This window comes from Anolis carolinensis, unplaced genomic scaffold (genome assembly GCF_035594765.1).
Source record: "Anolis carolinensis isolate JA03-04 unplaced genomic scaffold, rAnoCar3.1.pri scaffold_15, whole genome shotgun sequence".
Lineage (NCBI taxonomy): Eukaryota > Metazoa > Chordata > Lepidosauria > Squamata > Dactyloidae > Anolis > Anolis carolinensis.
In genome coordinates, this window is record NW_026943826.1 from 1064205 (window position 1) to 1089607 (window position 25403).

At 48.1% G+C, this 25403-nt stretch overlaps 2 protein-coding genes across 8 annotated transcripts in view; one reads left to right on the top strand and one right to left on the bottom strand.

Moving 5' to 3' along the window:
- Window positions 1-537: 537 nt before the first annotated feature.
- On the top strand, window positions 538-23922 carry LOC100557982 (chloride channel protein ClC-Kb). Of its 5 annotated transcripts, none has more exons than XM_062965573.1 (21): window positions 538-807; window positions 6249-6330; window positions 6565-6710; window positions 7969-8097; window positions 10000-10125; window positions 10217-10356; window positions 11475-11552; window positions 13371-13449; window positions 13653-13778; window positions 14493-14577; window positions 14664-14765; window positions 15876-15960; window positions 18040-18213; window positions 18405-18474; window positions 18634-18744; window positions 18869-19082; window positions 19702-19835; window positions 19958-20049; window positions 21063-21146; window positions 21736-21822; window positions 23637-23922. In XM_062965573.1, exons 3-21 carry the CDS (start codon window positions 6584-6586, stop codon window positions 23682-23684), a joined length of 2091 nt encoding a protein of 696 aa, XP_062821643.1. In that variant the 5' UTR covers window positions 538-807; window positions 6249-6330; window positions 6565-6583; the 3' UTR covers window positions 23685-23922. The 5 variants fall into 5 exon arrangements, with proteins under 5 accessions (XP_062821643.1, XP_008120042.2, XP_008120040.2 ...); XM_008121835.3 differs by lacking the exon at window positions 538-807 and adding an exon at window positions 816-881; XM_008121833.3 differs by lacking the exon at window positions 538-807 and adding an exon at window positions 863-984.
- Window positions 23923-24681: 759 nt separating this feature from the next.
- fam131c (family with sequence similarity 131 member C) overlaps window positions 24682-25403 on the bottom strand; it is a 14048-nt gene continuing 13326 nt past the window's right edge. For all 3 annotated transcript variants that reach the window (XM_062965576.1, XM_062965577.1, XM_062965575.1), the window contains exon 6: window positions 24682-25403. This exon is cut by the window's right edge and continues 1836 nt beyond it. The gene's annotated coding sequence lies outside the window, so the exon portion shown is untranslated.

Genomic DNA, 25403 nt, shown 5'->3' on the forward strand with positions numbered 1-25403 from the left:
ACATTGCATGGAAAGTTCCTTGACAAAATTGAAGGAAAAGCTGAGAAGGAGAAGACCTGGCTCTGGCTCACGAATGGGACCCTGAAGAAGGAGACAGAAGGCCTGATCCTTGCAGCCCAGGCGCAAGACATCAGGACAAAGGCAATTAATAATAATAATAATAATAATAATAATAATAATAATAATAATAATAATAAAAGACCTGGCTCTGGCTCACGAATGGGACCCTGAAGAAGGAGACACAAGACCTTGCAGCCCAGGAGCAAGACATCAGGACAAAGGCCATTCAGGCCAAGATCGAAAAATCAGCTGATGACCCAAAATGCAGACTGTGCAAAGAAACCGACGAAACCATGGATCATATCCTCAGCTGCTGTAAGAAAATCGCACAGACAGACTACAAACAGAGGCACAACTATGTGGCCCAAATGATTCATTGGAACTTATGCCTCAAGTACCACCTCCCAGCAGCAAAGAACTGGTGGGATCACAAACCTGCAAAAGTCTTGGAAAATGAGGACGCAAAGATACTGTGGGACTTCCGAATCCAGACTGACAAAGTTCTGGAACACAACACACCAGACATCACAGTTGTGGAAAAGAACAAGGTTTGGATCATGGTTGTCGCCATCCCAGGTGACAGTCGCATTGAGGAAAAACAACAGGAAACACTCAGGAGCCGGTCCCTGCCTTTGCCGGCCAGTTCCATCCAGCGTGGGGCTGGCCGCTCTCAAGGGCGTCTTGGCAGGCCCACAGCCTCCTGGGCACGGTTGGAGGTCACAGAGGAGGGAGGAGCGGAGAGCACAGGTGTGTGTGCATTACCTGGCCCAAAACACAGGTGCCGAAAGCCACAGCCCTCCCCTCAGTGCCCTTGGGAGGAGGTGAGTCAGGCGGCCAGGAAGGTGGTGGGGCAGGAAAAGCCCGGGAGAGACTGCTTGTGGGGCAAGGAGGACCATTTCTACCTGAGCAAAATCAAGGGTCCAGGTAGGAGGAGAACGTCAGGCGTTCATTTCCATTTCAAGTGGTCAAGGGGGTTCTGTGTGCCAAGTGAGGTCCAGGTCCATCATCGGTGGGGTTCAGTGTCCCCTCCAGCTGCAGGGTGAACTACTACTCCCACCATGGTGGTACGTTCAGGTGGTCAAGGGGGTTCTGTGTGCCAAGTGAGGTCCAGGTCCATCATCGGTGGGGTTCAGTGTCCTCTCCAGCTGCAGGGTGAACTACTACTCCCACCATGGTGGTACGTTCAGGTGGTCAAGGGGGTTCTGTGTGCCAAGTGAGGTCCAGGTCCATCATCGGTGGGGTTCAGTGTCCTCTCCAGCTGCAGGGTGAACTACTACTCCCACCGTGGTGGTACGTTCAGGTGGTCAAGGGGGTTCTGTGTGCCAAGTGAGGTCCAGGTCCATCATCGGTGGGGTTCAGTGTCCTCTCCAGCTGCAGGGTGAACTACTACTCCCACCGTGGTGGTATGTTCAGGTGGTCAAGGGGGTTCTGTGTGCCAAGTGAGGTCCAGGTCCATCATCGGTGGGGTTCAGTGTCCTCTCCAGCTGCAGGGTGAACTACTACTCCCACCATGGTGGTATGTTCAGGTGGTCATGGGGGTTCTGTGTGCCAAGTGAGGTCCAGGTCCATCATCGGTGGGGTTCAGTGTCCTCTCCAGCTGCAGGGTGAACTACTACTCCCACCGTGGTGGTATGTTCAGGTGGTCATGGGGGTTCTGTGTGCCAAGTGAGGTCCAGGTCCATCATCGGTGGGGTTCAGTGTCCTCTCCAGCTGCAGGGTGAACTACTACTCCCACCGTGGTGGTATGTTCAGGTGGTCATGGGGGTTCTGTGTGCCAAGTGAGGTCCAGGTCCATCATCGGTGGGGTTCAGTGTCCTCTCCAGCTGCAGAGTGAACTACTACTCCCACCGTGGTGGTATGTTCAGGTGGTCATGGGGGTTCTGTGTGCCAAGTGAGGTCCAGGTCCATCATCGGTGGGGTTCAGTGTCCTCTCCAGCTGCAGGGTGAACTACTACTCCCACCATGGTGGTATGTTCAGGTGGTCATGGGGGTTCTGTGTGCCAAGTGAGGTCCAGGTCCATCATCGGTGGGGTTCAGTGTCCTCTCCAGCTGCAGGGTGAACTACTACTCCCACCGTGGTGGTATGTTCAGGTGGTCAAGGGGGTTCTGTGTGCCAAGTGAGGTCCAGGTCCATCATCGGTGGGGTTCAGTGTCCTCTCCAGCTGCAGGGTGAACTACTACTCCCACCATGGTGGTATGTTCAGGTGGTCATGGGGGTTCTGTGTGCCAAGTGAGGTCCAGGTCCATCATCGGTGGGGTTCAGTGTCCTCTCCAGCTGCAGGGTGAACTACTACTCCCACCATGGTGGTATGTTCAGGTGGTCAAGGGGGTTCTGTGTGCCAAGTGAGGTCCAGGTCCATCATCGGTGGGGTTCAGTGTCCTCTCCAGCTGCAGGGTGAACTACTACTCCCACCATGGTGGTATGTTCAGGTGGTCAAGGGGGTTCTGTGTGCCAAGTGAGGTCCAGGTCCATCATCGGTGGGGTTCAGTGTCCTCTCCAGCTGCAGGGTGAACTACTACTCCCACCATGGTGGTATGTTCAGGTGGTCAAGGGGGTTCTGTGTGCCAAGTGAGGTCCAGGTCCATCATCGGTGGGGTTCAGTGTCCTCTCCAGCTGCAGGGTGAACTACTACTCCCACCATGGTGGTATGTTCAGGTGGTCAAGGGGGTTCTGTGTGCCAAGTGAGGTCCAGGTCCATCATCGGTGGGGTTCAGTGTCCTCTCCAGCTGCAGGGTGAACTACTACTCCCACCATGGTGGTATGTTCAGGTGGTCAAGGGGGTTCTGTGTGCCAAGTGAGGTCCAGGTCCATCATCGGTGGGGTTCAGTGTCCTCTCCAGCTGCAGGGTGAACTACTACTCCCACCATGGTGGTACGTTCAGGTGGTCAAGGGGGTTCTGTTTGCCAGGTACTATAATTCCCACCATCGTGGGCCAGTCCTGTCAAATCAATCCAGTACCAATTGAGGTCTAATTCCATCATTGGTGGGGTCCAGAGTGCCCTTTGATTACAGGTAAACTATACATCCCAGTACCTACAACGGTTATAAATCAAGGTGAATTCCCTTGATTTCCAGTATTTTTCTTGGGTTCTGTGTGCCAAATGTGGTCCAGGTCCATTGTCAGTGGGGGTCACAGTGCTCGGATTTGATGCAGAGTGAACTACAACTTCCATCATGTGGAATCAACCCCCAAAACTCTTCCAGTATATTTAGTTTTTGCTCTGACAGAGTTGAAAAGTGTAGGAAGGGGGTAAACAAGAGGCAGTGGGCGGGGTCATGCAAATTCCACACCAATGGAGTGGTGTCTGTGGTGGAGGAAACACATAAAATCTAGGATGAAATTGTTCCTGAAGGAAGGTATTCCTTGGGTGGTGGGCTGCAGTGTTTGAGGAGGGAATTGACAGGGTTTGGGCTACACGTTCGTGGCGCTCGCTGTAACCTGCAATGTCATTGGAGGGAGCGCTTTTGGTGGGATTTGTGTATTGATATCCTCAGCACTGTGGGTTGTAGCTGTTTGTGGAGGTGGGAGCAGATTTTCAGTTTTGTTATGTGGATAGATAGATGGACAGACAGACAGACAGACAGACAAGTGGCATTGCCTTCTCTTGCAAGCTAGCAGCAAGGGACGGGCTGCTCTATTTTGGCTGCGCAACGCAGAGACTTTGCAGGATCCTGGTTTACCTGCAAGGAGGATCCGCCGAGGTCTGCGGCCTCAGGTATTTGGTCTTTACACATGAAACCTTCCGGAGACCCTCGCTCTCGAGTTTCAGCCCAGCCACTGATGGTTCCACACTTTCAGTAGCGTCTGGCAGTCCCCCTCAAGCTTCCAGATTTATGGCTCCACACTTCTCACTTCTGGCCATCAATCAGTCCGGCTCCAGCACGCCCCGCTCACAGCTCTGCTTCTCCAGGAATCAGTCTTCCACCGAAGACTGCACACAGATTCACACCAAAGCAGGCTCACCACAACAGCAGGTTCCGTCTCTGGTCACACTCGCAGCTCCAACTTTTTCCTCCACTCCAAACTCCAGGATCAGGTCCAGTCTAGGATCTGGGCCCATAACCAAGTTGTCAGAGTATTTGCAGTGCAGCAGTAGTTGGATAATAGAATCATAGAATAGTGAAAGCAGTGGAGTGCAGAACGAAGAGACACTCAGAGATGTTTATATCTGTAAGCCGCCCCGAGTCCCTCTGGGGAGATGGTGGCGGGGTACAAAAATAAAATAATAATAATAATAATAATAATAATAATAATAATAATTATGTTGGTAAAACTATTTACAAAGTTTTACTGTATAATAATAATATAATAATAAAACTTTATTTATACCCCGCCACCATCTCCCCAACGGGGACTCGGGGCGGCTCACATGGGGCCATGCCCAAGACAATACAATAGACAAAATATAAAAACAACATATCAGAATGCAATTAAACAATGCAACAATAACACTACACAATACAGAACAAAAAAGCAGAACGTAGCATAACATAACAAGGGCGGGCCGCATGGACACAAGGTTAAAAACTCGGGGTAAGAAGAGATAAGAATAAAACCATGGGGAACAGGGTCTACAGAATACATGTTGGGGAGAGAAACACAGGAGGTATATACAATTACTCTCCGAAAGCACACCGGAAGAGCCATGTTTTTAAAACTTTCCTAAAGGCTAAAAGAGTGGGGGCTAGCCTGATCTCAATGGGCAGTGAGTTCCACAAACGGGGGGCCACAGCAGAAAAGGCCCTCTCCCTTGTTCCCACAAGGCGGGCCTGTGATAAAGGCAGTGGAGACAGGAGGGCCTCCCCAGATGAACGAAGGGCTCGGGCAGGTTTATAGTAGGAGATGCGGTCACGAAGGTAGGCGGGTCCCAAACCGTTTAGGGCTTTATAAATGATGGTCTGCACCTTGAATTGGGACCGGAAAATGAACGGCAGCCAGTGGAGCTCCTTAAACAAGGGAGTGGATCTCTCCCTGAAACTCGCTCCCGTTATTAATCTGGCCGCCGAGCGTTGGACTAGTTGTAATTTCCGGGCCGTCTTCAAGGGAAGCCCCACGTAGAGTGCATTACAGTAGTCCAGTCTAGAGGTAACTAAGGCGTGCACCACCGTGGTCAAGTCAGACTTCACGAGGTATGGTCGCAGTTGGCGCACAAGTTTGAGTTGTGCAAAAGCCCTCCCGGCCACCGCCGACACCTGAGCCTCAAGCGTCAATGCTGAATCCAGGAGGACCCCCAAACTGCGGACCTGTGATTTCAGGGGGAGTGCAACCCCGTCCAGCACAGGTTGCCACCCAATACCCCGATCCGACGAACGACTGACCAGGAGGGCCTCTGTCTTGTCGGGATTGATCCTCAGCTTGTTCCTCCTCATCCAGTCCGCCACAGCGGCCAGGCACTGGTTCAGCACCCGAGGGGCTTCCTTGGAGTCAGATGGGAACGAGTAGTGGATTTGCGTGTCATCTGCGTAGAGATGGCAACGCCCTCCAAAACTCCGGATGACCTCTCCCAGCGGTTTCATGTAGATGTTGAAAAGCATGGGGGAAAGAATAGACCCTTGCGGGACCCCACAGGTCAAAGGCCAGGGGTCCGAGCAGGTGTCCCCCAGCTTCACCATCTGGGAACGGCCCTCCAGGAAGGACCGGAGCCACTGCAAAACAGTGCCACCAAGCCCCATCCCAGACAGCCGTCCCAGAAGGATACCATGGTCGATGGTATCGAAAGCCGCTGAGATGTCCAGGAGAACCAGCAGGGTCACACTCCCCCCATCCAGTTCCCTGCGGAGGTCATCCACCAAGGCGACCAAAGCCGTCTCGGTACTGTGCCCAGGCCTGAAGCCAGACTGCGAGCGGTCCAGAAAAACTGTATGTAGCAGTAATCAACACAAACAGACTTGCAGACGACAGACGAAGACAGGACTGTTCTGTTCTCCAACAGAACTTGACTTGAACTCTAGGCAGACAGAACTCAACTGAACTGACGCAATCGTTATGCACAAACACTTGTGTCTGGATACTCCCTAGTTCCAGCCACACATCAAGGTCATTATAGCTTCTTGGCAGTTAACTCTTTCCACACTAAGGTACATTCTGGATGATGCAATCAGCTGCAATACAAGCATGGCACAAATTGCATTTAAACACTATCAATACACAAATCCCACATTAACAGATTCTCCTTGTGCCCAGCAGCAGCAGTACCAGCAAACACCCAGTGCAAGTCAAAGAAGGATTCCTGACTGCGTTCCCACAGAGGGCTTGACACCCAATTCAGGTATCCACTAACGTCCAGGAGTCTGTGTGAAGGGAAAGGCACTCTGCGTGTGCCCAGAGGTATCCTTCCCTCCTGGCTCGTGCATTCCGTGGCCGGTGTGAGGCCAGCAGGTTCTCATCCATAGTGGGCGGTGGGTGAGAGTGGGACCCCCTGCTTGCTTTCCTGGGGCACCTGAGCATCACCGCAGGCCCACAACGGGGGTGAATCTCCCCAGTCCCTTTGCTGTCTCTCCAGGCTCGGAAGGCTGGGCGTCATGGCCGCAGAAGAGCCGTCAAAGGGCCGCCAAGGGAGAGGAGGCTCCGAGGACGAGGAGGCCGCACAGGTCCTGGTGCTGGAGAAGGACTGGCAGCCGTTCCCCAGAACCCGGAGGAAGGTCAGAGGTACGAGAGGGGCTTCCGGTGGTGGGACTGGATTTTCCTTCTGGGCCCCAAGACTATTGGAAATAACTTCACCCAGTCTCTGGGCACGTCTCCTTTGAAAAATAAATGGCAACCATAACCTAATTGAAAAGGTAAAAAACGATGTCCTATCCGTTCGGCAAATGTGAATATCCATTCACTTTTTGGAAACCACTAGTCAAGAAAAAGCATGACCTTGTTAGAAGTCAACCCTTTGAAGAAATGATATTCATAAGCATTCCTGTAATGGCACACAGGTTATTCAGCTGTTAGACTAAAGTGAAATGGCAGACAAAGGTTTGAGGTAATGAGACAAAGAGAGTTCCGGTTGCTGTAGAAAAAGACGTTTATTCTCAGTGGCCAGAGAGAATAAACAATAGGAAGGACCCTCTCCTGTAATCAGGAAAGCGAAGGTACAGAACAAACAAACACAGGCCTTTTTATACCATTTTTGCCTTCATCTACCTACATCATTTAGGCAGTATCCATCACTTTGCACTTTACTAAAAGCTGCTTTTGCGTTTTCCCAAAATATAGGCTACTTTCAAGACCTCTGACCCTCCATTAGGCCTTATCTAAGGAATTCCTATCTAGGCTTTCAGGGATCCCATTGGTTGAGGAATTCTCCCCTATCTTAGCTTTTCAGGGAGTCATTAGCACTCCTACATGGCGCCAGGTCTTATCTTGACATCCCAAAAGCCTTAATTTGTTTTTTGTCCATTAGCATGGAGCTTTATCTATTCTTGTTGACACTTGATGTATGTCTCTGGCACTTGGGGTGAACTTTGGTCTCTGCTATGGGGAGACAGTTATTTGCTTGGCAGAGTGTATTTTGGGGCTAAATGCACACATTCTGCTAGTGATTATATATATATTTTCTATTCCCATTTCTAATATGATTACATTCAATATATAGTTGAATGCAACAGCAACATGCATCCACCTCCATTGAGGTGATAGCAGATACACGTCCACCTCCACTGAGGGAGATATCAGACAATGAATACAAAATGGAGTCCTGAGTCTGAACATGCTCAGTACAATCACATGTCTATAACCCCTCCCAAAACAAAGAGGTCCAGTCAAACTGGCAAATCAACATACGCATAGAATACAGGTTAACAAATAAATAGTAAAAAGTTTGGGAGGTTGGTGGACTTGGTCCCTTGGTGGACTTGTTGGCTGCTAAAGCCGCTTGTGTCCCCATGGGTCAGCTCCAGACCCCTTTCCTCCTCCATAGGTTGCCTGGCGTGCATCAAGCGGCTGCTCTTCCGCGTGGGGGACGACTGGTACTTCCTCTTCGCCCTGGGTGTCCTCATGGCCCTGGTCAGCTTCGCCATGGACTTCACGGTGGCCAAAGTGGCCAACGGTAACTGCTTCCCCAACCAGCCTCCTCCACCACGATCAGGCCCTTCCATTACTGCTTCGGGTTTGCCAAGGCAAAATGTAGTTTGAGGCCCAATAGTTTGTAGTATGAGGCGGGATTTATAGTTTGAGGCCTAATAGTTTGTATTATGAGGTGGGATTTATAGTTTGAGGCCTAATAGTTTGTATTATGGCTACAAAGATCTCACCCTCAGACGTGAAGAAAGAAGACCGAGTTGTTTATTCAGTTCAGCTGAAAAGGATGACCCCCGCGATCGTTCTTCAGGGAGCCATAACACACAATACCGAACAGCAACTTTTATAATACAGAAAATGGGAGGCACGATTTGAAATTCGCGCCATTCATTCCCCCGCCCACCTGTGCGCTGATTGGTCCCTGAAGCGGCAGCGCGAACCCCCGTCCAATCAAGGAGCTCCTGCCGTCTCGGTGTTTCCACCAATCAGCGGCGAGGAGGCAGGCTGAGCCGAAAACAATGGATTTGCTAGGGATTATGATTGAGTCATTGAGTTAATATGCGAGAAGGAAGTACCGAGAGCCTTGATAAGCCCTCAAGGTAGTTTCCAGACTGCTTCTTGGGGTGTGTGCAAATACACATATTTGTCTGGCGGGCTTGCCAGATTCTGGTGAGCCAAAGCTGATCAGATGGGCAGGATCTGTTTCTGAACGAGTCCAGTTCATTTTGACAGCTGGGACAATCATAGGCTTTGATTGTCCCCATTGTAAGTGGTCCGAGAACCAGATAGTCATCTTTCCATTAAATGGGCCAGCTCCGACGTTTAATGGGAGAAAGACCATATCTATTGTCCATGCAAGATGAGCGTCTGACAGTCTCCTGGTGTGAGGAATAATCTCCTCCGGTCAATGTTGACAGCTATCTGTTCATATTGATTCCTAGGTCAGATTTCGGTCATCCTTTAATATAAAATATATGTCATGGTAATAAAGGGAAAAGGGAACATGCAGGGTACACAGGACACATGTGGGAACATAATTCATCTTGTTTCACCCATCCCAGAGCCCAAGTTTTAATGCAGGTAATTCTTAAAGTAATAAAAGTTCAGAAAGGGGGTGGAATCTGTGGCAATCCGGGCGAAAGGGCCCCACTGGGCCAAAGGTCAGTGGGAGGGGGCACTCCGAAAATGAGGGCAGTTCATGAACGGCAGGCAGGGAGCCCTGGGTGGCCCCCTCCACACCCAGCACGTAGTCCGAACCTTCGTGAGTCCGTTCTTGTAGAGAAAATCCTGCCGCAGCACAGGGAAACTCTGTTTTGACAGTTTTGACAGGCTTTGACAATCGGCTGATTTGCTTCTAAAAACTTTATTAATTTGAGAACGGGTGGTCTCCTCGTGACGGGGAGGCCTTTGGAGTTAGGGGTAAGGAAGGTAGTCATGCTTGAGGTCAAAATGAGAGAGATATGACTGGAAATAGAGGCTGGGGGAAGGGTTAATCCACGGTTCCGTGGTTCTCCCAGAAGGAGAGAGAGAAGGAGGGGAAGACAGAGCTCCTAAGATCGGGAGGGAATTCATGCTTCAGTACAAGGAAGGATACAAAATAGCCACAAGAAGGGAGGTTAGAGCAAGGAGATTCTTTTATTAGAGGTTTGTTACATAGTTAAAAGTCTGAAAGGCACAGGGAAGAGGCAGAAAATACATCTTAAGTTGCTGCTGGGGCATGCATGCATGGCCGGATTGATCTCAGCATGGCTCCTTCCGATCGGCGGAACTCACTGCTGCAGGTCAGATTAGGGTGAATGCAGATGGCTGCCCGGGTTTGACCACAGTATGAGTCCACACGGCCGTCTAATCCAGCCACAGGTGCCAGGCCGTTCTGATTGGCTCTCCTTCCTCTTTGCTGCTTCCTCCTCCTCCTCTTCCGCCTCCGCAGCCCACGCCTGGCTCTACCACGAGGTCCATTCCCCGCTCCTCAAGTACCTCTCCTGGACCATGTACCCCATCGCCCTCTCCGCCTTCTCCACGGGCTTCGCCCAGAGCATCACCCCCCACTCCGGAGGTGAGTCTGGGTCTGGGGAGAGGTGAGTCGGAGGTCCACCAAGCCCCGAGTCCAGTCACCAGCCCTTTGTCCTCCATACCTTCTCCGCCAGGTTCCGGCATCCCTGAGCTGAAGACCATCCTCTCCGGCGTGATGTTGGAGGAGTACCTGGCCATCGAGAACTTTGGCGCCAAGGTGGTGGGCCTCACCTGTACCTTGGCCTGCGGGAGCACCATCTTCCTCGGGAAAGTTGTACGTGTGCTACCGAATCTACATGTCGTAGCAAACAAAGAATTTTATATCTTGGCCTTATCTAGAATTGACCAATGGCTGAGGGTCTTCCTCACCTTCCAGACCTACTTCCATCGCAAACATGTCGTAGCAAACAAAGAATTTTATATCTTGGCCTTATCTAGAATTGACCAATGGCTGAGGGTCTTCCTCACCTTCCAGACCTACTTCCATCGCAAACATGTCGTAGCAAACAAAGAATTTTATATCTTGGCCTTATCTAGAATTGACCAATGGCTGAGGGTCTTCCTCACCTTCCAGACCTACTTCCATCGCAAACATGTCGTAGCAAACAAAGAATTTTATATCTTGGCCTTATCTAGAATTGACCAATGGCTGAGGGTCTTCCTCACCTTCCAGACCTATTTCCGTCGCAAAACATGTCATAGCAAACAAAGAATTTTATATCTCGGCCTTATCTAGAATTGACCAATGGCTGAGGGTCTTCCTCACCTTCCAGACCTACTTCCGTCGCAAAACATGTTGTAGCAAACAAAGAATTATATATTTCGGCCTTATCTAGAATTGACCAATAGCTGAGGGTCTTCTTCACCTTCCAGACCTACTTCCATCGCAAAACAGGTTGTAGCAAACAAAGAATTTTATATCTCGGCCTTGTCTAGAATTGACCAATGGCTGAGGATCTTCCTCACCTTCCAGACCTACTTCCGTTACAAAACATGTCGTAGCAAACAAAGAATTTTATATCTCGGCCTTATCTAGAATTGACCAATGGCTGAGGGTCTTCCTCACCTTCCGGACCTTCCTCGTCTTCCATTAGACACACAATATATAGACAGACACAGAGGCTATTTAACATTTTCCAGCTTCCGGCTTCATGAGAGTTTGCTCGACTCCTGCCACAGGGGGAGCTGCTGCTTCATCATCCACTTGTGACACCGAGTCCTTGATGGAGTACTTCCTCCTTCTTCTGCACGCTGCTGGCAGTTTTTATGGTGTTGTAAATTAGTTAAATTAGCCTCCCCGCATAAAGCAGTACCTAAATTTTTTACTCGGCAGATGCAACGGTCTTTCAGGTTGCTTAGGCTTCCTTCTTCCCACTGTCTACTTTCTTGCAGGGCCCGTTTGTCCACCTCTCCAGCATGTTGGCTGCTTACCTTGGGAAGGCCCGGACTAGCGTCTCTGGAGAATACGAGGTGAGGCCAAAGCCCACGTGGCCCTCAAGATGTCCCAAGAGAAGCAGAAAACCACACTCTGTGAAATAACGGCTAATACCGTATATACTCAAGTATAAGCCGAGTTTTTCAGCCCTTTTTTTAAGCACTGAAAAAGCCCCCCTCGGCTTATACTCGGGTGAGGGTCCTGGTTGGCTTATATTCAAGTTGGCTTATACTCGAGTATATATTGTACATTTATTAATTTTCTCTGTTATTGATATTATTACATTTATTATTGTACTCTATTATTATTGTTACTATTCCATTTATTTTACTCTATTTTATTATTAATAATACATTTAATATTTCACTCCGATATTATAGTTATTACATTTGTGATTCTACTCTATTTATTATTACATGTATTATTTTACTCTATTATTATTAAAAGGATACATAAGCACATTCACATTGAAGAAGATGAGAAGAATGATTTCATCAGAGTTGGACACCCTTATGTTTAATTACATTTTTATGTAAATATTCAAAAACATTTAACCTACTGATGCCTCAATTAATGTACAGTAGAGTCTCACTTATCCAACAGTAGAGTCTCACTTATCCAACAGTAGAGTCTCACTTATCCAACAGTAGAGTCTCACTTATCCAACACTCGCTTATCCAACGTTCTGGATTATCCAACGCATTTTTGTAGTCAATGTTTTCAAAACATGGTGATATTTTGGTGCTAAATTCGTAAATACAGTAATTACAACATAACATTACTGCGTATTGAACTACTTTTTCTGTCAAATTTGTTGTATAACATGGTGTTTTGGTGCTTAATTTGTAAAATCATAACCTAATTTGATGTTTAATAGGCTTTTTCTTAATCTCTCCTTATTATCCAACATTTTCGCTTATCCAACGTTCTGCCAGCCCATTTATGTTGGATAAGTAAGACTCTACTGTATTACATTTGTGATTGTACTCTATTTATTATTAAGCGGGACTCTACTGTATATATGGTACATTTATTAATTTTCTCTATTATTGATATTATTACATTGATTATTTTATTACTATTACATTTATAATTGTACTCTATTATTATTGTCACTGTTCCATTTATTTTACTCTATTTTATTATTATTATTACATTTATTATGTCACTCTGATATTGTTATTACATTTGTGATTGTACTCTATTTATTATTACAGTAGAGTCTCGCTTATCCAACATAAACGGGCTGGCTGAATGTTGGATAAGCGAATATGTTGGATAATAAGGAGAGATTAAGGAAAAGCCTATTAAACATCAATATAGGTTATGATTTTACAAATTAAGCACCAAAACATCATGTTATACAACAAATTTGACAGAAAAAGTAGTTCAATATGCAGTAATGCTAAGTAGTAATTACTGTATTTACGAATTTAGCACCAAAATATCACGATATATTGAAAACATTGACTATAAAAATGTGTTGGATAATCCAGAACGTTGGATAAGCGAGTGTTGGATAAGTGAGACTCTACTGTACATTAATTGAGGCATCAGTAAGTTGGCTTATACTCGAGATTGGCAAGTGATTTATTCCCGGAATCACTGGGTTGCTCTGAGTTTTCTGGGCGGTCTGGCCATGTTCCAGAAGCATTCTCTCCTGACGTTTCACCCATATCTATCTACGTGGCCGGACAGCCCGGAAAATTCACAGCAACCCAGGATTGGTAAATGTTTCCATCCTGATGGAATCCATCAGGCTCTTACCCAGCATGGAGTGATTGCTCTTCCTTCCTTCCTTCCTTCCTTCCTTCCTTCCTTCCTTCCTTCCTTCCTTCCTTCCTTCCTTCCAGGATAAGAGCAAACAGAACGAGATGCTGGTGGCAGGGGCCGCTGTTGGCGTGGCAACCGTCTTTGGGGCTCCCATCAGTGGTAAGCAGGTCCATTTGCCTTGCAGAAAGTTTGCGGCAGAGAGTTCCACTGCTGAACAGCTCTCTCTCACAGTGAGGAAGTTCTTCCTGATGTTCAGGTGGAATCTCCTTTCGTGTAGTTTGAAGCCCTTGTTCCATGTGCTAGTCTCCAGGACAGCAGAAGGCAGGCTTGCTCCACATCTTGATACGTGTCCTCTCTCCCAGGGGTCCTCTTCAGCATTGAGGTGGTCTCCTCCCACTTTGCCGTCCGCGACTACTGGAGGGGCTTCTTCTCGGCCACCTGCGGGGCCTTCATGTTCCGACTCTTGGCCGTGTTCAACAGCGAGCAAGGTGAGCGAGAAGAGAGCGAGGAGGCAACACACGCGGTGTGAGTTTCAGAAGGCCTCTGTGTCATCAGGAAGGCAAAGGGATGCAAAGTTAGCTTTAAAGTTTAAAAGCATTTATTGAGGTAAAAAGAAATCCATTGATGGATAGAAAAGGTTTGGAGCTAACTAGCTAATCTATCCTGTTCTGATACACATAGACGGATTAAAATAACAAAGATCTAGATAGCTACATCTTGGAAAATAGGAGCAGACAAAGCAGGAACAAAGCAGGAAGATGGAATGGCGACCAAGCCTCATGGGTCACTTCTTCTCTAGGGCCATAAACATCCCAAAAGCCCAATTGGGGAAGTTACGTCAAAGCGTCACATTTCTAAAGCATCAAAGGGGTGGGTTGACCTAAACAGGACTGGAAAGAGGAAACAATAGTGAAGCCTAATCAAAGCATACAAGGAACTGGCGAGCCTCAGACTAAAAGGTCAAACACCCTTTGTGCCAGGGCTTTCAGTAAATTACAGTAAACTCCAGGAAATATCTCAGTAACCTTCTGCTATAAATATATGAAATGTAAAATATAGAATACAACCTTTGGTCAAATGTACACAGATTTTAACATGGGAAGCGTTCCTTGTGATTGTCGTTGGTCTTTTTTGCAAATTGTCCAAGATTTAACACTCACTGCCCAGCTCCCCTCCCTGTCCCCCTTTTGCCGCTGTTCCAGAGACCATCATGGCGATCTTCAAGACCAATTTCAAGATCGATCTGCCCTTTGACCTGCCCGAGACCTTCTTCTTCATGTTGCTGGGGTGAGGGCCGTGTGTCGGGACGGGAGGAAGGGGCTCAGTCCGAGGCCCCTGGGCGCCAACCCCACTCTCCTTTGCCTGCTTTGCAGGGCTCTCTGTGGGGTGGTCAGCTGCGCCTACCTCTTCTGCCAGCGCTGGCTCCTGGGCTACGTCCGGAGGAACAGGTTCACGGCCGCCCTCCTCGCCACAGAGTAAGCCTCTCCTGAAAAATGTATTAAGGAGTATAGCGGAATCCAGCAGTGTCCAGTTAACACCATGTGCAAAAGACTCACACCAGGCAGAGGAATTGAAAGAACAAAAGAACTTTACTTTTGCTTGTTGAGTTGAAATATAAAGCAGTTCTGCAATCGTACAATGTCCATGTAGTTGCATAAGATCAATAACATCAGCATTCTATTTACAGCATAGCATATTCAAACTGCTACTTGACCGTAGCTAGAGAGCTTCTCCATTTCTGTGCTCTCCCCGCAAGCTCAGATTACCAACTGACAAACCCAGCCATCTGCCAGCAAACCGATACATTGTTTGAGGCGTGGCTTGCCTCTGCAAAAGCTCAGCTCCCTTTTGCAGAGATCTTTTGCAAGCAACTTTGCAAGGATTTCTTTACACACACACACACACACACACACACAGCAATTTGGCGAAATAAAATGCGCTAGAACCTATTGGAAATAACTGCACCCAGTCTCTGGGCATGACCTTGTTAGACGTCAACTCGTTGAACAAGTGATATTCACAAGTATTCATGTAATGTGTGCCGTCGTGCCTGGGGCTATAACTCTTAGCGAAAGAGGCATGAACGTGACATCTTTCCCCAGGGGATTGCTTCTTGCCCTCCTTTAGAGAAACTGGAACTCCCAAGGACCAAAACACTGTAGCTAACTCAAAGCTGGTTTTATTGTTCACAAAAGGTTATCGCAATAAGCTGGAAGTTTCAAAGGGGTAAAGGAAAATATACATTACAGTCTTTGGTTGCCTTAAGTCCAAGGAGCTTTGAAGCTGAGAAGCTTTTCCAGGTCCCTCTTTCTCAATGGCTGTGAATGCCGGAGCATTGAAGTCCAAACAGCAACAGAACACAAAATGGAGTCTTGAGTCTGATCATGCTCAGTACACTCACATGTCTATAACCCTTCCCACACCAAAGAGGTACAGTCAAACTGGCAAATCAACATACATATAAAATACAGGTTAGCAAATATATAGATTAACAAATAAATAGTGAAAGGTTTGGGAGGTTGCCATCATGAAGCCATCCTGAGGAAGGATTGTCCTTCAGTCACTTCTGAACTCTTGTTTTCCAGGAAGCCTCTTTACTCCGCGCTGGTTGCCTTTCTGCTTGCCTCCATCACTTGCCCGCTCAGCCTGGGGCAGTTCATGGCTTCCAGGGTAAGGATTTGTTTATTTTATTTATTTATAGTATTTGTATTCTTCCCTTCTCACCCCGAAGGGGACTCAGGGCATCAGATCATAGAACGTTCAATGCCGATTATAACAGTGACAAGTCAATGTGTTGTCGAAGGCTTTCATGGCCGGGATCACAGGGTTGTTGTATGTTTTCCGGGCTGTATGACCATGTTCCAAAGTATTCTCTCCTAACGTTTCGCCCACATCTATGGCAGGCATCCTCAGAGGTTGTGAGGATGCCTGCCATAGATGTGGGGCGAAACATCAGAAGAGAATACTTCTGGAACATTATTATTATTATTGGCAGAAGCTGGACTAAAGGTCAGGAGCTCACCCTGACCTGGGCTTTGAACTCTCTACCTTCTGGTTGGCAAGCTTTATTGCTACTTAGGGATTCACCTGCTGTCCTATAATAACATTGTTGTTGTTGTTGTTGTTGTTGTTGTTGTTATTATAATATGCAGAAGCTGGACTAAAGGTCAGGAGCTCACCCTCATCTGGGCTTTGAACTCTCTACCTTCTGGTTGGCAAGCTTTATTGCTACTTAGGGATTCACCTGCTGTCCTATAATAACATTGTTGTTGTTGTTGTTGTTGTTATTATAATATGCAGAAGCTGGACTAAAGGTCAGGAGCTCACCCTCATCTGGGCTTTGAACTCTCTACCTTCTGGTTGGCAAGCTTTATTGCTACTTAGGGATTCACCTGCTGTCCTATAATAACATTGTTGTTGTTGTTGTTATTGTTATTATTATTATTATAGGCAGAAGCTGGGCTAAAGGTCAGGAGCTCACCCTGACCCGGGCTTCAAACTCTTAATCTTCCGGTTGGCAAGATTTATTGCAGTTTGGTGATTAACCTGCTGTGCTATAATAACATAATTATAATTGTTATAGGCAGAAGCTGGGCTAAAGGTCAGGAGCTCACCCTGACCTGAGCTTCGAACTCTCAGCCTTCCAGTTGGCAAGATTTATTGCTGCTTGGTGATTAATCTGCTATGCTATAATAACATTATTATTATTATTATTATTATTATTATTATTATTATTATTATTAACACAACGACGTTGTATGACACAGCAAACAAGATAGATATGCTGGATTTCGTTTCGCAAAACCACAAGTCGAACACTTCCCAAGTGTCTAGGACTGTGTGATGTATTTCCGGATGATGCGTGCAGATCCCAGTAGGGTGGCCTTTTGCAGTTGGCAGATGGTGATTTTGTCAATGTCTATTGTTTCCAAATGCCAGCTGAGATCTTTTGGCACGGCACCCAGTGTGCCCATCACCACCGGGACCACCTGCACTGGTTTCTGCCAGAGTCTTTGCAGTTCAATCTTGAGGTCCTGAGAGCGGCTGAGTTTTTCCTGTTGTTTTTCGTCAATGCGACTGTCACCTGGGATGGCGACATCAATGATCCAAACCTTGTTCTTTTCCACAACTGTGATGTCTGGTGTGTTGTGTTCCAGAACTTTGTCAGTCTGGATTTGGAAGTCCCACAATATCTTTGCGTGCTCATTTTCCAATACTTTTGCAGATTTGTGATCCCACGAGTTCTTTGCTGCTGGGAGGTGGTACTTGAGGCATAAGTTTCAGTGAATCATTTGGGCCACATAGTTGTGCCTCTGTTTGTAGTCTGTCTGTGCAATTTTATTACAGCAGCTGAGGATATGATCAATGGTTTTGTCGGTTTCCTTGCACAGTCTGCATTATTATTATTATTAAATAATAATAATAATAATAATAATAATAATAATAATTATTATTATTATTATAGGCAGAAGCTGGGATAAAGGTCAGGAGCTCACCCTTACCCGGGCTTCGAACTCTTTACCTTCCAGTTGGCAAGATTTATTGCCTAAGTAGGGATTCACCTTCTGTGCTAAAGTCCGGCCCTTGTTGGGTCCATCCTGCCAAAGGAAGAGCACGGTGGCTACAGGGTGACACTCTCTGGCCAATGCTTGGGACTTTGGGGGACGGGACAATAGAGAGGTGTAGAGTTGCCACATAAGCCAGTTCAGAGAAACCAAAGTGGCTGAAGGACACACTTCTCCCTCACAGCTGAACATGAAGGAGCTCCTCACCTCCCTCTTGGACAACCACACCTGGGTCGTCCTTTCCCAGAATGCATCCCTGGCCAGGCCGCTCCATGTCGACCCCTCCCAGCTGTGGCTTGAGTGGTGGGACCCTAACATCACCGTCTTTGGCACGTTGGTGGTCTTCCTAGTGATGAAGGTACTCATCAAGGGGAGATTCCATCCAGTGTTCTCCATCCGGTCACCACTGAAATGTGCTTGGGTTGGGGAGCACGTGGCCCCAGGGCGAAGGTTTTGGGTGGGATTCTTGGCAACGTTTCCCACGGGCTCTGGGGAGGGTGGGCTGCCTGTGAGCACTCAGTGCCATGCGCCCGCTTCTTGCTCTTGCAGTTCTGGATGCTGACCCTGGCCACCACCATGCCGATGCCTGCCGGGTATTTCATGCCTGTCTTCATTTACGGTCAGTGGCAAACTCTTCCCTGAGTATCTTCAACAGAGTGACCATCATTATTCCAGTGATGTACAATAGACTTCTGGTTATCCGAGATAAACACAACGAGCCTTTCCACACATTTAGCATTTCCCTCTCTAACGTTCTCTCCCGCTCCCCCAAACACAGGAGCTGCCATTGGGCGCCTGGTGGGAGAAGTGGTTGCCGTCCTCTTCCCGCAAGGGATCGTCTCCGAAGGCCTGGTCAGCCCCGTGACGCCTGGGGCCTATGCCTTGGCCGGTGAGTCCGCAGGGCTGGGGTGGGGAGGGAGGGGCAGCAGGAGGCCAGTTCTGCCCCATAGCGAGGCCAATGGCTTCCCTTCACGGCCTCTCATCTTCCTCCGTGCTCCACCCTCTTGCCTCAGGGGCAGCGGCCTTCTCCGGGGCGGTCACCCACTCGCTCTCCACAGCTCTGCTGGCCTTTGAGATGACCGGGCAGATCTCCCACATCTTGCCGGTCATCCTGGCCGTGCTGGTGGCCAACGCCATCACCCAGAAGTTCCAGCCCTCCTTCTACGACGGCACCATCATCGTCAAGAAGCTGCCCTACCTGCCCCGCATCCGCAGCCGCCACATCGGGTGAGTGAGGGAGCCGGACCCTGCGTCTCACATTCGGGGAAAGCGAGGCTGCCATGGCCGGGAGCACCTTGGGATCCTCCTTTCGAGATTTGCTCTGAGAACCAGGAGAGACGTGCTATGCCCAGAGCCTCTCTTGCTCCAGATTGATCAATCAGGGCCGGCTCTAGGTAATTTTCAAGTGTAAGCGAACAGAATTTTGGCGCGCCCCCCCCCCAACCAATCACTGAAAATTAAAATATATTTAGTTAGCAGACAATGGTTGTTTCTTTGCCATCTTTAACCTCTTAGTTAAAATATGCACTCACAGTCATACTTCGCTACTGAAGTCCAAACAGCAACATGCATCCACCTCCACTGAGGTCTGATGCAAACATGCCTCCACCTCCATCAAGGTAATTTTCAAGTGTAAGCGAACAGAATTTTGGCACCCCCTCAAAACCGATCACTGAAAAATAAAAGCATTGGATTAGTGAAAATGTTGGATAATAACGAGGAGGGATTAAGGAAAAGCCTATTAAACATCAAATTAGGTTATGATTTTACAAATTAACACGGCTTATCTTCGGTATGCATTGCAGAGAGGGTTCTCTGGGGCTATTAACCTTTCCTCCGCCGACAGCTCCTACAAAGTCATCACGCAGGAGTTCATGAAGGCGGACTTCATCACTCTGCCCAGGGATGCCACGTTCCAGGAGGTCCTCAGAGTGGTCACCTCAACCAGTGACCCCGAGTACCCAGTGGTCGACAGCGCTGGTAAACTGGGAGCCCTACAAGGCCTCCTTTCAGGAGGCCTTGCGAGTCCCTGCTCTGCCCCAGAAGGGACTGGGGGGTCACAGGCCCAGCACAGCCCTCCTCTCCCTCTGCTTTCCCCGCAGAGACCTCGATGCTCCTGGGGGTCGTCCAGAGATCCGCACTCATCCACTTCCTCCAGACCCACGATGCCTCTGTCCAGCCCCACGAGGAGGAGGTGGGTCATATTGGAGTTAACTGCACCCAGTCTCTGGGTGTGCTGATACGGCTGTACCAGAAGCTCCGACTTTTATTTTCTTGCTGCTAATGTTTGCAATCATAGGACAGGCCGCCTGTCAATCGTCAAGTTTGGTTCCACCCCTTGTTCAGGGCTCTGGGAGGGAAGGAGCCATTTTTAAGTCAGTCTCACTTAAGGAAGCTAAGCTATAGGACGTAGACCAGCTCGTCCCGTAGAAAAGCTTCATATTTCAAGAACATCCGAGGAATCAGAAACAGAAATTCCAGGGGAAAGTCCCAAAAGCTCTGGCTGAGAGCTCACAGCCTCACAGCCTCACAGCTCCTGAGGGAAACAGCCCTAAAGTTTCCAAAGAAACCTCAGAGAGAGAACAGCCCCACAGATCCACAGAACCCCAGCTGAAACATCTACAAGCCTTGGTTGGTAGGTCCACTCGATACCCAGACGCATTTGGAATTGGTAGTAGGTCCCACATCAGCTAGGCCCATATAATAGACAGCCTGGGAGAGGTTTTAAGACGGTTTTCACAGTTATCCAAAGCCAATTGCCTGTCCCTTGGGAACAAGACTGAAAAGCCAACAGTTTATTAAGGAAACCTTGAAGTGTTATTTGACTCCTTGAAGATTTATTATTTGTTCAACAATAAAGACTTTGGTATCACATTAAAGACTCAAAAGACCATCCCTTTCAGGAAAATCCTCAAGAACCTCTCTTTGAGGCGCCTATACTTATAGGATAAGTATACATCCTATACAAAAAAACAATAGTTACAGGCCCAGTGCGTGACAGAACACTGGGCATATATCCCTTTGGAAATAAATGGCAATCAACCTTATTGAAAAGGAAAAATATACTATTCTAGGAGTAAGAACATGATTTATTTCTAGCCTTAATGACATGGCTGTGGGGAGCAGGGGCAAACTCAGAAGAAGTACTATACATCCCCTCTTCCTTCCACCCATCCATCCACCCACCTGTCCCTTTTTCCCCCTCAGGTGCCATCTTGCCAGACGCTGGGCGAGGGATGTGCCTTCAGCCCAGTCACCCTGCAGCTTTCTCCCTGGACCTCCCTCCACCAGGTAAATGGGGCTGAAGTCTAGGTCGGCACTCCTGGCACCACGATTTCCCATTGGCCGCAACGGCTTGACGGAGCCTCCACTTGCCAAGGTGGTCTATCAGACTCAAGGACAACCATGCGGGGGAGTGGAGAGCCTTCTTGCTCTGGTTATGAGAGCTTTGTTTAACAGCATTCATTTCTTTGGGTTGCTGTGAGTTTTCCAGGCTGTCTCGCAATGTTCCAGAAGCATTCCTTCCTGATGTTTCACCCACATCTATGGTAGATGTCCTCAGAGGTTGTCACTAACCCTAACCCTCACAACCTCTGAGGATGCCTGCCATAGATATGGGTGAAACATCAGGAGAGAATGCTTCTGGAACATGGCCAGACAGCCTGGCGTGTGGTCCGGCAGAGAAGATGCTGGGATGCTGCTGTCTCAGCCTGGCTGAGAGATGCAGGAGACTTGTTAGTGAAGGAAGCAGGCCTAAGGGACTGGTAGTGGTGGCCGTGCAGCCTTTGACCCCTCTCAACTATTCTCAGCCCGCTGCCCCCCATCCCTCCTTTCATGCCCCAAACTGACCCCTTCTTCTCTCCTTTCTCTTCCACTGCAGGCGCACAACCTCTTTGAGATGCTCAGCCTCCAGTGGGCCTTCGTCACCCAACTGGGGAGAGTGGTGGGGGTGGTCTCCAGGAAGGAGGTAACTCACTCACTCACTCACTCACTCACTCACACACTCACTGCCAGCTGGATTTGGGGACAGAGGAGAGGGGGCCAAGGGTACACTTACAGGAGCAGAACCAGCTTGGAAGTTGTTCTTGGTCCTGAGCAGACAGGCATCGGGTCGTGCTTGCTTGCTTTCTCCCGTTGTTCTCACTGAAGTCCATAAGTCATACTTCTCTAAAGCCAAAACAGCAACATGCATCCACCTCCACTGAGGTCTGATGCAAAACATGCATCCACCTCTACTGAGGTGTAAAGCAGACACAACATCCACCTCCACTGGGGTGTAAAACTGACTGACTACAAAATGGAGTCCTGAGTCTGAACATGCTCAGTACTTCACTTCACTTCTTCACTTTATTTCTTAATTAGTCGCTCTCCACCAGAGTGCTCCGAGCGACTTACAATTTAAAATATCATTCCACAATGTAAAAACATTCAACATAAAAACATTCAACAGTGACTATTTGGCAAATTAGATCTGATTTACTTAAGTGCACAACCAAACAGCCAAGTCTTGAGCGCTTTTCCAAATCACATGTCTATAACGCCCTCCCTCTCACATCAAAGAGAGACAGTCAAACTGGGAAATCAACATACGCTCACTGCCAGCTGGATTTGGGGACAGAGGAGAGGGGCCCCAGGTACACTTACAGGAGCAGAACCAGCTTGGAAGTTGTTCTTGGTGCTGAGCAGACAGGCATCGGGTTGTGCTTGCCTGCTTTCTCCCATCGTTCTCACTGAAGTCCATAAGTCATACTTCTCTAGTGAAGCCCAAACAGCAACATGCATCCACTTCTACTGAGGTGTAAAGCAGACACAACATCCACCTCTACTGAGGTGTAAAGCTGACTGACTACAAAATGGAGTCCTGAGTCTGAACATGCTCAGTACAATCACATGTCTAGAACGCCCTCCCTCCCACACCAAAGAGGGACAGTCAAACTGGCAAATCAACATACGCTCACTGCCAGCTGGATTTGGGGACAGAGGAGAGGGGGCCGAGGGTGGGAGGGACAAGAGGAGAGGGGCCCCAGGTACACTTACAGGAGCAGAACCAGCTTGGAAGTTGTTCTTGGTCCTGAGCAAACAGGCATCGGGTTGTGCTTGCTTGCTTTCTCCCGTCGTTCTCACTGAAGTCCATAAGTCATACTTCTCTAGTGAAGCCCAAACAGCAACATGCATCCACCTCCACTGAGGTCTGATGCCAAACATGCATCCACCTCTACTGAGGTGTAGAGCAGACACAACATCCATCTCCATTGAAGTGTAAAGCTACTGACTACAAAATGGAGTCCTGAGTCTGAACATGCTCAGTACAATCACATGTCTAGAACGCCCTCCCTCCCACACTAAAGACAGTCAAATTGGCAAATCAACATACGCTCACTGCCAGCTGGATTTGGGGACAGAGGAGAGGGGCCCCAGGTACACTTACAGGAGCAGAACCAGCTTGGAAGTTGTTCTTGGTCCTGAGCAGACAGGCATCGGGTTGTGCTTGCCTGCTTTCTCCCATCGTTCTCACTGAAGTCCATAAGTCATACTTCTCTAGTGAAGCCCAAACAGCAACATGCATCCACTTCTACTGAGGTGTAAAGCAGACACAACATCCACCTCTACTGAGGTGTAAAGCTGACTGACTACAAAATGGAGTCCTGAGTCTGAACATGCTCAGTACAATCACATGTCTAGAACGCCCTCCCTCCCACACCAGTGAAACTGGCAAATCCACATAGAGAAGGTTGTACTTGCTTCCTTGCTTGCTTTCTCCTGTCTTTCTTCTCCTTCTAGCTCAGAAAAGCCATCGAAGACCTGGCCAATCCGAAACCCACAAAGTAGGGAAAGAGGCCGATGGATACGGATAGCTGGACTGGCGAAGGAGGCCTCTTTGTGGTGTCAAGCCCAGCATCGCAGGGAGGCCCGGGAGCGCAGAAGGCATCTCGGATTCCTGGCACCCGGCTTTGATTCCTGACCAAACTTCATTTCCCAGCCTGAAGCAAAGAGCCAGGCGCCCTTTTTAAATGACTGTGTATTATTGTATTATTATTTACTAAACAACAACCCTGACACACCAGAACACCTTGCCTCTTCTGTTTTCTTTGCAAAGTTGCAACAATGCAGTTGAGAGCAGAGAAGGTGGCAATTTTATTCGATGTATTTATTGTGTCAGAAGCGAACTGAGGGTACCGTTGGGCCGGCCCAAGGTAATTTTCAAGTGTAGGCGAACAGAATTTTGGCACCCCCCCCCCAAACCAATCACTGAAAAACAAAAGCATTGGATAAGCTAAAATGTTGGAAAAGCCTATTAAACATCAAATTACATTATGATTTTATAAATTAAGCACCAAAACATCATGTTGGACAACAAATCAACAGAAAAAGCAGTTCAATACAAGGTAACGTTATGTAGGAATTACTCTATTTGCGAATTTAGCACCAAACATCGAACTGGGATATAGGGCAGTGTGGACTGAGATAACCCAGTTCAAAGCAGATATTGTGGGTTATATGCCTGTGCGGAAGAGCCCTGAGGGTCCTTCCACACAGCCATATAACCCAGAATATCAAGGCAGATAATCCACGATTAAAAGGCCACTGAAAGGGAATCTGGCCCCTGGTATTAAACTCTAAAATCAAGACAGTAAATAAAGAACACCACTCAGAAAACAAAGGAATTCCAGACAGGAAACAATCAGGGCCAGCTAACACCTCCCAAGAATGGGCAAAAACACTCGAGGACCCACAGGTTGAGAACCACTGGACTATAGCTGTTTGGATCATTACAGTCTTTGCCTGGTTTCTTCTGAAAGCAAGGAAATGCTTTTGGGAGACAATATCAGACAATATTTACCTTTTATTTACAAATGTACACACGAACGAGGCACGAAAAAGAGACAACTTTTCAGATACAGATGGGGAGAAGAATATCCCATCCCCCTCCTCCGTCACTTGCAGACAATACTGAGCGGTTATGATGGAGGAATCCACCCTTGACCACTGCCAGCCAGGCTCTCTAGAACTTGGGAACTGTACTTTGGGGACTACAATGCCCAGAATCCCCACAATAGGTTGGAGTATTCTGAGAAGTACTCCAAAAGAACCATGGGATGTAAAGAGGGGCGGGATTTCGCACAGCAGGTTAACCACCAGCTGCCATAATCGAAAGGTGGGCAGTTCGAAGCCCGGGTCGGGGTGAGCACTTGATCTTCAGCCCAGCTCACTGCCCACCTAGCTGTGAGTAGATAAATAGGTACCACTTAAGTGGAGAGATATTTTAATGGTACCATAAAGAAAATGTTGCGGACTGTGGGGCAGCTGGTTAGTAACCATCTGCAAGAAATCACTACGTGAGTTCGAAGCCAACCCGGGTAAGGGAAAGCTCCTGACCATTAATAGTTCACCTGTGCAGCCGAAAGACAGTTGCATCTGTCAAGTAGGAATTTAGGTACCGCTTATGCGGGGAGGCTAATTTAACTAATTTATGACGCCATAAAATCTCCAGTGCTTGTGGAAGAATGAGGAATGAGGAAGTATTCCATCAAGGACTCGGTGTCACAA

Bases quoted from the DNA above. Each gene is read 5' to 3' on its own strand.
- LOC100557982 (XM_062965573.1), top strand. From the start codon at position 6,584: ATGGCCGCAGAAGAGCCGTCAAAGGGCCGCCAAGGGAGAGGAGGCTCC. The intron at 13,779-14,492 runs GTGAGCGAGAAG...CCGCTGTTCCAG, and splicing joins CGTGTTCAACAGCGAGCAAG to AGACCATCATGGCGATCTTC. The intron at 21,823-23,636 runs GTAACTCACTCA...TTCTCCTTCTAG, and splicing joins GGGTGGTCTCCAGGAAGGAG to CTCAGAAAAGCCATCGAAGA.